This window comes from Vicia villosa, unplaced genomic scaffold (genome assembly GCF_029867415.1).
Source record: "Vicia villosa cultivar HV-30 ecotype Madison, WI unplaced genomic scaffold, Vvil1.0 ctg.000052F_1_1, whole genome shotgun sequence".
NCBI lineage: Eukaryota > Viridiplantae > Streptophyta > Magnoliopsida > Fabales > Fabaceae > Vicia > Vicia villosa.
The window spans coordinates 1,740,560-1,754,015 of record NW_026704981.1 but is presented as its reverse complement, the minus strand read 5'-3'; the positions used below and the strand labels follow the sequence as shown (position 1 = coordinate 1,754,015).

The following is a 13,456-nucleotide window of genomic DNA, read 5'->3' as shown; positions in this document are numbered from 1 at the left end:
CTTCGTGGGCTGACTTTGTCTCTTTGGGCCTTTGGGTCTCCTTTAGCATGGTTGAGCCTTATTTGCACCCCCTTTTCATTTCAGCACCATTTTTCATCTTTTAGGCACAAATAGTAGTGATTTTAGCTCCATTTCTTTCCTTTTCACAAATAGTCCTCAAAACGAACATAAAACCTAAAACAATGAAAATACCAGCATAATACCAACATAAAGCAACATAATTAAGATAAAATAGGGAAATAATGTATGTAAATCAAGCCAAATATGTGATACATTTTCGTGTTATCAAATACCCCCACACTTAAACCATTGCTTGTCCTCAAGCAATCAACCACACGGTAAAAGAAAATGATTAAGCAAGATTCGAAACAAGGGCATGACACGACTCCTAATCATATTTATGTTAGGCAAATGTTACATCGATAGGAAATAGATATCAACACCAAGGATACCGTAACGACACAATGTTCAAAAACTCCCTCCTTATACAAACCAATTCGAATTATGCCATTATAACTCAACCTATATCTCTCGTTTTTCTTTCGCTCCTTTTCATTCAAGCGCAATCACATTAAGCCCGTTATCCGTACACTCACATAGTAGGGGAAATCGGTTAGCGACTATGATCCTTTTCTTTTCTTTAGCACGGGGTTCTGGTTTTTTAAATGGTGAAGCCCCATCTTTCCCAACTGCGGTTGCGGGGGATCGGACCGTAGTCCACCCTACCAAGCCCAGTACCAGTGACCTCTAGGCCAACCAACAGTGGGTTCTAATTATTAAATCCTTATTGGCTTAACAACCGTTGGGCTAAATGACCGGGTGAGGGTCATCTAACTTAGAAGGCTATTCTTCAATTAAATCATTTAAAAACAGGATCATTCACTTATATTCATCGACTCCCTACGTAGTTTGTGCTTAAGATGGTGCCGACTGCTAATATAAACTACTTAAGAGCTACTTTGAAAACTTGAGCATAAGGTATCGACATAATGGGCATCCAAATTGATATCACATAATGAGGGGGTTTAGGGTGTCAAGACGGTATCGATGTTGTTGAAACATCTCCAAGTCTTTCTAACAATGCCTAAAGTGTGACAACCTCTATACTTTCAGAGTGTGTATGCCATGCGTCAAAATTCAAATTTTTGTTGGAGGTTAAAATTTTTAAAATTTCGGGGAAATTCAATAGCAACTAAGAATCACGTATAAAGACTCGACAACACAACTAGAAGACAATAAATAAAGCAATAAATGAAAGCGGTAAAGCTTCTCCCCCACACTTAAACCAAACATTGTCCTCAATGTTTTGATAAAAGGTGAAAAAGGAAAAACAGAACCTGTACGGATGCTATCGGCGGGCTATCACGACCAAATCCACTCCGCGTCCGGAGGAAATACCTTCTCCTATCATACTCATCAATTTGTGTCACCACCAGCAGCAACACTCGTAGGAATGTGCGTGGAGACCCTCTCATCTTTGAGATGATCATCTATAGGTTTTTCGCCTAGATATGATCGAGACGTGACAGGCGATCCATATCTTTATTATCTGCAAGTTCAAACAATAAAAGGAAAACATTAAATTGAAAACTCGTGGGTTGCCTCCCACGCAGCGCTTTGTTTAACGTCAATAGCTCGAGGGCTGAAGAGTGCAAGCACTCAAGGTGGTTCTCTTGAGAATGACTCCTCGGTTGAACTTTTAACAAACCTCATTTTCCATGGCCACTTATCAAGCCATCTCACATATCCCTCACCTTTTCTTTTCTTTCTTCTGTGGGGTGGTTCATTCATTTGAAATCGTGGTGGCGGTTCTGGATCGATCCTAAGTATCAGCTTTTCGAGATCGGGCTCAGTGATATTATCCACCACCTCAAAGGTTAACCTTACCCTCTTATCACTAATGATATCCTTAGTTTCATGGTCGTCTAAATTTCTCTTTTTATGAAAGACTTCAAATAAGGGTGCATTAGTATGGATATTTTCCAATATCTTCACATACATTATGGATTTGGAGTCTACCTTAGCTTCCACAAAACTTTGCGGGAAAGAAATCGGTGGGGTATAGAGAAGAGGAATAACAATAGGTGTTTCCTTCTCTATCTCTTCTACAACCTCCCTTTCAGATGGTGTTGGTGGATTTTTCTCAATCTCCACTCTTTTCTCACTAGAAATCTCTTCAACCACATTATCACTCTTGTCAATCTCATAATCACTCTCCTCAATCTCATTATCACTCTCCTCAGGAATTTCAATTTGTTCTTCACTAATGGTTGTTTCCATATACTCCTCAAGTAAGTGTCCTAGCGACTTTTGTTCAAGTTGGGAGATTTGAGCCTCTAATGCCATGTTGTGGGTCGCGAGGGACTCAACCATAGTGGTCAGTTTCCTAAGGGTTTCATTGTTTTGAAGACTTTGTTTGATAAACTCTTGGTTTTGGACGGTTTGTGTCTCTACAAAGTGCTCCATCATGGCTTCTAATCTAGGGTGAGTTAGCGTCTCGTCGGGATCCTCCATTGATGTTTCGAAGTTAAAATTATGGGATTCTTGAGGTTCTTCAAAGGGAGTTAGCGTTGTGTTTTGCGTTTCCTCAAAGTGCTTTGTCATCATAGATTCTACCCTAGAGAGACTTTGTTCTTCAATGAAATCCTCCATTAAGATTTCGAGGTTGGATTTATGATACTCTTGTGGCTCCTCAAAATGTTGGGCGTGGTGATCGTAGAGGAAATTTGGTTGATGATAAGTTGGCGTTGCATTGAAATCCTCTATTAATGCTTCGAGGTTAGAATTATAAGATTCTTGTGGTTCCTCGAAGTAGGCTAGCTTCGCATTTTGTGTTTCGACAAAGTGCCTTGTCATCATAGATGTTTCATTAAAATTTTCCATTATTATTTCGAGGTCGGATTTATGGGATTCTGGCGACTCCTCAAAATATTGATTGTGGTGATTGTAGAGGAAATTCGGTTGAGGATAGGTTTGGTTGGAATTATAAAATTCATGCGACTCCTCAAAATGTTGGGATTGATAGTTGGGGAGGTAGTTTGGGTGAGAATGAGTTTGTGACGCATTGAAATTTTCCAACAGTATTTCGAGGTCGGATTTATGGGATTCTTGGTATCCCTCGAAATATTGTTGTTGGGAGTTGTAGAAAAAGTTTGGGTGATACATAGTAGTAAATGAAAAGAAAGAAAAAAAATAATGCCTTAGTCTCTACGGTGTAACAGCGAGTTACGATATCGACTTGAATAGTCCCCGGCAACGGCGCCAAAAACTTGATCGACTTTACGTGTCTATTAGTCGGGATAACTGCAAGTGCACAGTCGTGTCGTGTAGTTTTAAAAGATATCGAATCCACAGGGACTATAAATCGACCTACCGCTATCTAAAGTTACTATGTAAAGCTAAGGCTAATGATATTTGGGTTTTTTATAAATGGGGAAACTAAAATCTTAAATCTAGGTAAAATATAATAACAAACGGATATCAGTATGTATTTCATCTAACTTAGGTGATCCGAAGTTCCATTGGCCAAATTCTAATTAAATCAAAGATCTTTACTAACTATGTTATTTAAAAGTCCTCCTCTTAAACTCTCGCTCTATTGATTCAGACTACGATCCTAACTCCTAATGTACGCTTTCGCCATCCCACCAGATTTAGAAACGCTTTTTGAAAACAATGTAATTAATAAAATGCTTGTTTTATGAAGTCGTTATCTACTCAAATCTCCTAATCTCAAACTTTCGCTCTGTTGACTCGGAACATGCTAATATCCCTAACGTACGCTTTCGCCATCCCGCGCGGGTATAAAAACACTTTTTGAAAATAAATAAGTTCTAATTAGTTCTAATACGCTTTCGCCATCCTTAAAACTAATGTCCTATGTCTACTATCCAGTTAAAGATCTCAAACTTTCGCTCTATTGATTTTAACCTTTGACCGTCTTAACCCCTCAAACTTTCGCTCTATTGGTTTTAAGACTTACTAATTAAATTAGACATACAAACCAAAAACAAGTGACATTTAATAAAACATAATTAAGCCAATTTATTTCGGATCCCTACGGTTAGATTAATTTACATACCGATATCTAAATAAATTAGCCAGACATATTAATATGGTTAAACATGCATAAATAAATTCGGTTCAGAATATTAGGCATATTAATTAACATATAATATATCATGCATTAAATATAAATAAAGGCGAGAAATAATAAACCTGAATAATGTAGATTGCAATTGAATCTTCGAGTACTGAACTTCCACCACAAGTTGGCTGGATCGTTCTTCGGAATTTAAACGGACGGTAATTAAAACAAGGAAGTAAAAACAATAAATCTAACGTAAGGATAGATTTATAAAAGGTTCACAACAATTTCCGGTGTAGAAATTGTTGTGAGAAAATAAACTATTTGAATGAAAGCAGGAAGAAAATAATAAGCACGGTACAATTTCGGCAGCACTTCGTTGGCCGGAAATTGCACACCAAGAACTGAGGTGACTGCTTCTATTTATAGGGGAGCTTCTGCCTTTGGAATGCGTGGAAATAGGGAACTCCTTGGAGACGTGCGTCTCCACTTCTTCAGGGTGACCCAGCACACGACTTGAGACGTGCGTCTCAAGTGGAGGAAATGTAGGAGGAGCTGGAGACGGGCGTCTCCTCATTGGTGACGTGGCATGGATCGTTGGAGACGTGCGTCTCCACTTGCTTGTGTGATTTGGGCCACGCACAATTGATTACTTCGTGGGCTGACTTTGTCTCTTTGGGCCTTTGGGTCTCCTTTAGCATGGTTGAGCCTTATTTGCACCCCCTTTTCATTTCAGCACCATTTTTCATCTTTTAGGCACAAATAGTAGTGATTTTAGCTCCATTTCTTTCCTTTTCACAAATAGTCCTCAAAACGAACATAAAACCTAAAACAATGAAAATACCAGCATAATACCAACATAAAGCAACATAATTAAGATAAAATAGGGAAATAATGTATGTAAATCAAGCCAAATATGTGATACGTTTTCGTGTTATCACACTCCCTAGATTTACTAACCACAACAACTAATATTAACAATTAAAGCAATAATGGGGAAAGGGAAAATGAAACCAGCGGGGGGAAGGGAAAACGAAACCAGCGGAGGATAATAAATAAATAAATAAAAGCAGAAGAATAAAGGAGATTAACGTTTAGGGTTACCGACTATTCGAGCCTTGACGGTTAGCAAACCCTGAAAAGGTGGGAAAAGTAGCAAGCAAAAGTAGGGTGAGTGCATTATCAATTCAGAGTCAATTAGGGTTAACCCTAATAAAAATAAATCAAATAAACAAATATTTAACATAGAAAAGAACACTTAGCTTTTAATTTGATCTGATATGGTTGGCGATCGGAGGAAGCCTCAGGGTTAACCCTGAAAAATGGCAAAGCAAGGGCAGAAAAGTGAATGTAGGCAAGATTTATTTAAAGGCAAACCCTAATTAAAAGGAAACAAAATAAACTTTAAAACAATAATAATTAAATTGAATACTTAGCTTCGGATCTTGATCAGGCGCATAGTCGGAATGTATTGGAAGAGCAACCCTGAAAAAAGGCACAGAAAAAACAAATATTTTCAGTGTATGGAATGATCGTCGTAAACCCTAATTAGGGTACGAATTGAATAAAATAACAAAGGAGACTTAATTAATTATTGGTCTCGCGACCTAATTAATTAAATCGAGAAAAGAAAAGAAAATCGGACACAAAGGTATTTTTTATGAATTTTTATGAATTAAAATAAGATATATATGAATTTTTGAGAATATTTAAATAAATATGAAAATAAGAAAATAAATTAAATAAAATAATTTAAATGAAATAAATATTATATACTATAAATAAATAAAAGAAAATAATATGTGTAAATAAATTAAATGATATATATATATATATATATATATATATATATATATATATATATATATATATATATATATATATATATATATATATATATATATATATATATATGAATAAAATAAAGGAAATAATTAAATAAATAATTAAAAGAAAATAATTATTATTATTAATCATAAAAAAACATTTTGAAAATATATATAATAGTTTTTATTAGGATAGAGAAAAAGGATTTAAAACAACATATATATATTAATATAGAAAATAAATATAAGGCTATGTAATTAAAATAAAAAAAATTATGAAAAACTTAACTTTTGATCGTGTGTGGCACATGCGCGTGGAGTATGGCACGCCTGCGCTACCTGGAACATTGGATTGAGAGAGAGACATCTGATGGCTGGCAGCGAGAGGGTACATGACATGATGGTGCGTCACAACGCACTGGATCAGGGGGAGATTTTAAAAACGCGCGCGCGAGGCTGCCAGTAGGAGAGTGACACGTCGTCGTCTTCTACCTTGGAAAAGTTCAGAAACCCCTTTTTACAGCGCTTTTCACAAAAGCGCTATAAAAGCCCCATTCTTTAACACCTGAAAAATAGCGAATAGGCCCAAACACACACAGAAATTTTTCGCGAGGCATTCAACATGCTCGTATGAATCTTACGAACCTGAACATGGTCTTAATTTGGTCAAAAGGAACCTGTGTGAAAAAGCCCTAAAAAAGCTTCGAAACCTTATTATGGCATATTATTCAAAACAACATAATAACACATATAATTCTCCAGAATCGATCATCACATGATATCAAACACAAATATACGAATTAAATCCGTCAATGATGCATGAACAATGCAAATCGAACAAGTTTAAAGTAAGGCAAACCGTGGGGGATTAGGGATGATTCTGGACGTGTCTCTTGCGTGCGACAATTGGAAAAGCTTCAGTGAACACTAGGGAATGCTTTGCAATCAACAAAAACACTTGAATCGTCCTTCAATTAGGAATTGGAACTTTGGTTTTTCTTGAGTTTTTTTGCTTCGGGTTAAGGTTCTCTTATGCAGCCAAAACTTGAACCCTTGCATCTGAATGGTTTGTGTACTTATAGGGGATGAATTAGGGTTGATAAAATTGAAACAAATCCTTTTGAATCTTGAATTGAAGGTTTTGGAAATTTGATTGAAAATCTCTTATGAAAGCTTTCTAAATTTGCTTAATTCCAATCTAATCTCTTCAAATTTTATTTGCACGAATTTGTATTGATTGAGGAGCCTAATTGATGATTGGAAACAAATTTTCCCATAAATCTTTTGATTTTTCTTAATTTTATTAATTTTTAAATGAATAAAAATCCTTATAAAATTAATTAAAATCAAACAAATTCGTGGCCAATGGTTTATGGGCTCCTAGTACCATAAGGAAGGAGGTTGGATCTTAAAAACATGGGCCCATTTGCAAAGAAATTTATTTTAAGGCCTTTTGCTTCACATTCTTTCTTCCAAAATTAGCCAACTTTGACAAGGCATATCTCTTTCAATTTTCGAGGCATGGAGGAGTTCTAGGACTTTTTAGAAACCTTGAAGAGTCCTCTAACCAGTGTTTTTGGTCTCATGTCAAAATAATTTTCCATGCTCCTTATATGTCCTTTTGAAAAAAGTGACTTTTTGTTGACTTTTAAAAAGGACCTATAATGTTTTAGTCCATATCTCTCAAATAAAGCATTTTTAGACTTGGCATGTGAGAGACAAAATTGTAGAGAATCAAATTTCCTTCAAAATAAGCTTTGGATGGAAAGTTTCTGATGTTCCATGTGAGAGTTATGGCTGGTCAAAGTTCAGTTGACTTTCTCCTTTGAAAACCCTAATTTAGAAACTTTTTGAATTGTTGATTTTTGATCTTTCCTTGATGAACCATGATCAATACTTGATCAAATGGTGAATGATACTTCAATATTAGGATCTTGACAAAAAATCAGGAGTTTTGACTTTACTTTGCCCACAATTGACTTTTAGGTCAACCCAGTCGACTGTTGACTTTCTGAACATTTGAGTGATCAATCCTTTAAGCTGAGACTTGATACTTGTCATAGAGGTAATGTGAGATACTTTGAGCCATATGGGATGCCTTGGAGCCATTGATTCATTGATTTTCCTTCTGAACAACAAAACCCTAGTTTTCTGATCTTTGCTTAGGAGAGATGTCTTTGAGCTTTATACTTTGTTTTGAATTTGAATAGGAGAAATAGTATGGGAAAATTTTGGGGTATGACACGTACCATACGCAAATGTCCAGAGACTTCTAAAAACCTGTAACTCGTACCAGTTCGTCTTCCTCGCGTTTTACACCATTATAGCCTGCGATTTTGGATCTAAAACATGTATTTTGCACTCTTTAACATACATGATTCATCTATCTTCAATAGTTTATCACCCTATATCAATTTTCTTCATTACAATCCTAATTTCTACTTAATTAGTTAGGGATTTACATTCATAGATTCAGTTCCATGGATGAACACAGCAACACATCAAACAATCACCATATTCATACCATAACATCAATTGACACACAACTATGCACATGATTCAGTATAGATAATCATCAATCATATAATCTATTCAAATTCATCTTAAACCCCAACCTAACATACAATCTAATTGACCTAAATAATATCCCTAATCAATATTATCATCTAAAATACGATAAGAGATGTTAACTGGAGAGTCCCCCCTTACCTTAGCCAAAAGTTCTTGATTGGTCTCTCCCTCTACTATTCCTCTTTCACGTTCTTCGAGTTCCGAAATCCGCAGTTCTTCTTTTCACGTTCTATCCTCTTTTTCCAATTTTCTTCTTATTTAATGAATAATAGCATTTTAATTAGTAAAGGACTTTACTAACTTAACACCTCCTTTTTACTAACATCACACATGGCCCAATGCCATAAACCATTCTTTTCCAATTTATTTTCATAAAACCAAAATAATTCTAATTATTAATTCAATTTCCAATTAAATTAAAAAAATTAAAATATACGGGTGTTACACCTACACCACATATCATGCCCATAAAAGCACTGGCCATCTAAAGATTCCTGATATAGAAGAAGCCCAATGAGGTCTAAGGCAAATGGACATCTCGATTGTCCTAACCTCTCCTCACGGAACCAAAGAGTAAAAATAGATGACAAAAAACCTAGGTAACAACAATATTATCAATGCCCGGATCAAAGTCATATAGGATTGTTGTCTCAAATGCTTAGCATGTGCGACTACAAAAATCAATCCTCACCACACAAAGCATGCACAAAGACATTCAAGGGTGTTGTCGCAGACTCTTAGCACGTGCGACTACAACAAACAAATCCGTATAGTCAAATATTACACACATTTGTATGTAGATGACACACCTCCCTTTTAAAATCTAGCCAATCCAAGGGAGTTTTGCAGTGGCGCCCGTAGAACGTCTACCTCGAACTGAGTCATTACTTGGGGGAAAGGGACAAGGATCCACCCTTTCGATGAATAAAGGTCCTCAGTGGTGCAAAGCACAATACAAAGATATGATCACATATCGTCGGGCTCATGCCCTATCACGGGAATGCAAACAAACCAAATGTCGTGAAAGGCACTTGAATGTTACCTTACAGAGCAATGAAACATTGCATCCAAAACACTAATGTTTCCACACCTTAGATGATAGATACTCTTCATACAAATATGAATCTCCCTCGAGGAAAATAAATTTTGAAGTAGCATATCCCTATGGGGAGATTGTTGCATGCCCTAACAAATGCAGGGGAATACCTCCAATACAATTATTTTGTTGCTTGTCTTGTCGCTTCTATTTATTATCGTTTATTAAGTCTCCCTCATAATTTCACATATTTTGAATCAAGTTTGAAATTAATTCGTTACTCGTTTTAGCACGCATAAAACAATAAAATAATGGTTATGTTTGAATATGATCAAGATGCTTTTAGTCAATTGAATGACTCCGTGGAATAAAAACTAGATGTGTTTGATTCAATTTAGGTGCAAAGAAAAATCTCAAAGTACTTTTAAAAACATGAAAAATTGAGATTTTGTGTGTTTTATTCAAATCAATCAAATTAAACACACATTTCGACTCGAATCAAATCCAACAGTGGTGAACCAAAACTTTATAAGCAAAATGATTCGAATAAAAATTTTACATGATTCAAATCATGCAATTTACTGGTCACCTCTGCTCAAATTGATTCAAATCACACTTTGTACATCATTCAAATCACACAGTTTTTGAACATTTTTCTAAAGGGCCTATTGCAGTTGATTCAAATCACACTTAGTACATGATTTGAATCACGAGGTCTTTATTTGAATTATTCTTTACACTTGATTCGAATCAAACAAGAAATGGGTCAAGAATTTGAATTGTTTTTATTCCATTCACTTGCTCATTTGACTCAAACCATGCATTGTTCTTGATTCGAATATAACCAACTTTTACCACTCATTTTTGTACTTAATCGCAAGCACGTATAAAACCATTTGTCAAAACTTTTCATGTGACGAATTTCATAATCATTTTGTGATTTTCTATGAAATCAACTCTTTCATTTTAAAAAAGTTCAAAACTCTTGCATTCGAAATTTTGTTTAAATCCAACCTCAGTTTTGTTTTCATATCTTGTTTATGAGAGATCTGTGATTGATTGGGGGAGATGAGTTATTAAAACTAACCGTTCTTGAAGATTGGGTAAATATTTTCAATTTCTTGCAAGATTGAGGAGTTGTCAATGGAATTAACAAATTCCAGTGTGAAAAGAAGGAGGTTCTTTTCTCCAAATTACCTTAGTAGTGATTGTGTGGAAGGCTAGGGATAAGGTGGGGGTTCTTCTTAGATCTTCGGACAATTCATCTCTCAAGAAATATGTAGGATCAATGGTTGATTGCTAGAGACAAAGGCTTGGAGTAGAATTGGTGATATTGGAATATTCTTGAAGCATTGATCAAGTAAAGATTAAAAGAAGAGTTTAGTGTAATGTGTATATAAGTCGGGATCCAAAATTGAAGTTTTATTTTCTTCAACATTATTGTGGACTAGTGATTGTATAAAATCTTGGAATATTTGTCAAAATATTATGGAGCTATGTTGGTTCTGATGGGAAACCAATGTGAAAATAATGAGGTTCTTCTCTCCATATTACCTTAGTAGTGACTGTGTGGAAGGCTTTAGATAAGGCATATTTCTTCTTAGATCTTTAGACAATTCACCGCTCAAGGAATTAGTAGGATCCATGGTTGATTGCTACAATGGCTTGGATTAAAACTAGTGATATTAGAAGACGCTTGAAGCATTGATCAAGTAAAGATTGCACATAAGAGTTTAGTGTGATCTTTTATACAAGTCAAGATCCAAAATTGAAGTTTTATTTTCTTCAACATTATTATGGACTAGTGATTGTATAAACTCTTGAAATATTTGTCAAAATATAATGGAGTTATGCATGTTATGATAGGAAACCATTGAAGAGTGCAAGTAGACTAAGAAACATTAATAGAGTCGAAGCACTAGAGATCCTAGAGTCATCTCTCTACCTTTTACTCTTGCATTTAAATTTTGTAGTTTGCATGTCTAGGTTTTCGATTCATAGAGTAATTTATGGTTTATTGCATTGATAGCGATTTATTGCTTAAGATTAGGCTTTGTTGGAATTGGGACCTAATCGAGCATTAGTGGTGATTGGAATCTGAAAAAACTTATTGAGTTTAGAATTCAGAAATCGAATCATTGTATAATCACTTTTCGTGAATTATACAATTGGTGTCAATTGAATACCTTTCGTATCATTATTAATTCTATTTATGATATTTGTACATTGATTGAGTGTTTACGTAAGAAAGAGATTGAATTCCTTGAGATGAAACAAGGCAACTTGACTGTTGTTGAGTATGCTTCCAAGTTCATACAACTGGCAAAGTACTATCCACACTACAGTGCTAATACTGCTGAATTTTCCAAGTGTGTCAAGTTTGAGAACGGGTTGCATCCTGAAATCAAGAGAGCTGTAGGATATCAGCAGATCCGTGAGTTACATGAATTGGTGAACAATTGTAGGATTTTTTAAGAGGACAACAAAGCTTATTCAACTTACTATAAGAGACTGAATGAGAAGAAGAGGAAAAATCAGGACAATGGAAAGCCTTATGCTAACCCAGCTGGTAAAGGGAAGCATAAGATTTCTGACGAGAAGAATCCAAGTGGGGGAGGAGCTTCTTCTTTGGTTAAGTGCTATAGGTGTGTTGAATCAGGTCACCGCTCCAATGAATGTGAGAACAAAGTGCTGAGATGTTATAAATGTGGTAAGACATGTTATCGTGCTTCTGAATGCAAGAATGATAGTCCGACTTGCTTCAATTGTGGTGAACAGGGTCATTCAGTATCTAGTTTCAGAAGCCAAAGAAAGAAGCTACTACTCAGACTAATGGTAGGGTGTTCGCTTTGAGTGGATAAGAGGATTCCAAGATGGACAACTTGATTTGAGGTACTTGTTTTATTAACAATGTTGAGCTAATTGCTATTATTGATACTGGTGGTACTTATTCATTTATTTCGCTTGAATGTGCTACTAAGTTGGAATTGAAATTATCTGATATGAATGGTAGAATGGTGATAGATACTCCAGCTAGTGATTCTGTTACTACTACATATATTTGTTCGAAATGTCCTTTGACTATCTTTGGTAAAAGTTTTGTGATGGATTTGGTGTGTTTACCCTTACACCAAATTGATGTTATCATGGGGATAAACTGGTTGGAATTCAATTATGTTCATATCAATTATTAAACCAAGACTGTGAAATTCCCTGATTTTAGTGATAGTGGAAAGCTGATGTTTTTGTCGGCTAAACAAGTGGAAGAGCTATTGAAGGATGAATCAGTGATGCTTTCTATGTTTGCGTCAGTGCAAGTTGACCGTGAAGTTGCAAGTATTGAGTTTCCGGTTGTTCGTGAATTTCCATATGTGTTTCCGGATGACATCAGTGATTTGCCTCTGGAACGTGAAATAAAGTTTACGATTGAACTAGTTCCAGGTACGATTCTGGTGTCGGTGGCTCCTAATAGGATGTCAGCTTCAGAACTAGGTGAATTGAAGAAACAATTGGAAGAGTTACTTGAAAAGAAATTTGTTTGACCGAGTGTTTCTCCATGGGGTGCTCCGGTATTGTTAGTTAAGAAGAAGGATGGCAGTATGAGTTTGTGTATAGACTATCGACAGCTGAACAAAGTGACTATTAAGAATAAGCACCCGCTCTCAAGAATTGACGATTTGATGGATCAGTTGGTGGGTACCAAAGTGTTTAGTAAGATTGACTTGAGGTCGGGTTACCATCAGATTCGTGTTAAGCCAAATGATATTCCAAAGACGGCTTTCAGGACTAGGTACGGTCATTATGAATATACTGTGATGCCATTTGGTGTGTCCAACACGCCAGGTGTTTTTATGGAGTATATGAACAAAATCTTTCATGAGTACTTAGATGAGTTTTTAGTGGTCTTCATCGACGATATTTTAATATATTCTAAAT

At 35.6% G+C, this 13,456-nt stretch overlaps 1 protein-coding gene across 1 annotated transcript; it reads left to right on the top strand.

Annotated features, from left to right (window-relative positions):
• The first annotated feature begins 11,788 nt into the window (after positions 1-11,788).
• LOC131623123 (uncharacterized) lies at positions 11,789-13,062 on the top strand. The gene is made up of 4 exons (XM_058894137.1): positions 11,789-11,954; positions 11,997-12,355; positions 12,439-12,633; positions 12,721-13,062. The coding sequence occupies exons 1-4, from the start codon at positions 11,789-11,791 to the stop codon at positions 13,060-13,062; spliced, it is 1,062 nt and encodes a 353-aa protein (XP_058750120.1).
• Positions 13,063-13,456: the final 394 nt, after the last annotated feature.

What these genes read in the sequence shown, in the direction of transcription:
- LOC131623123 (XM_058894137.1), top strand. Translation starts at nt 11,789, where the DNA reads ATGAAACAAGGCAACTTGACTGTTGTTGAGTATGCTTCCAAGTTCATA. An exon ending in TGTAGGATATCAGCAGATCC is followed by an intron (nt 11,955 to 11,996) that starts GTGAGTTACATG and finishes GGATTTTTTAAG; the next exon opens with AGGACAACAAAGCTTATTCA. An exon ending in AGCTACTACTCAGACTAATG is followed by an intron (nt 12,356 to 12,438) that starts GTAGGGTGTTCG and finishes AACAATGTTGAG; the next exon opens with CTAATTGCTATTATTGATAC.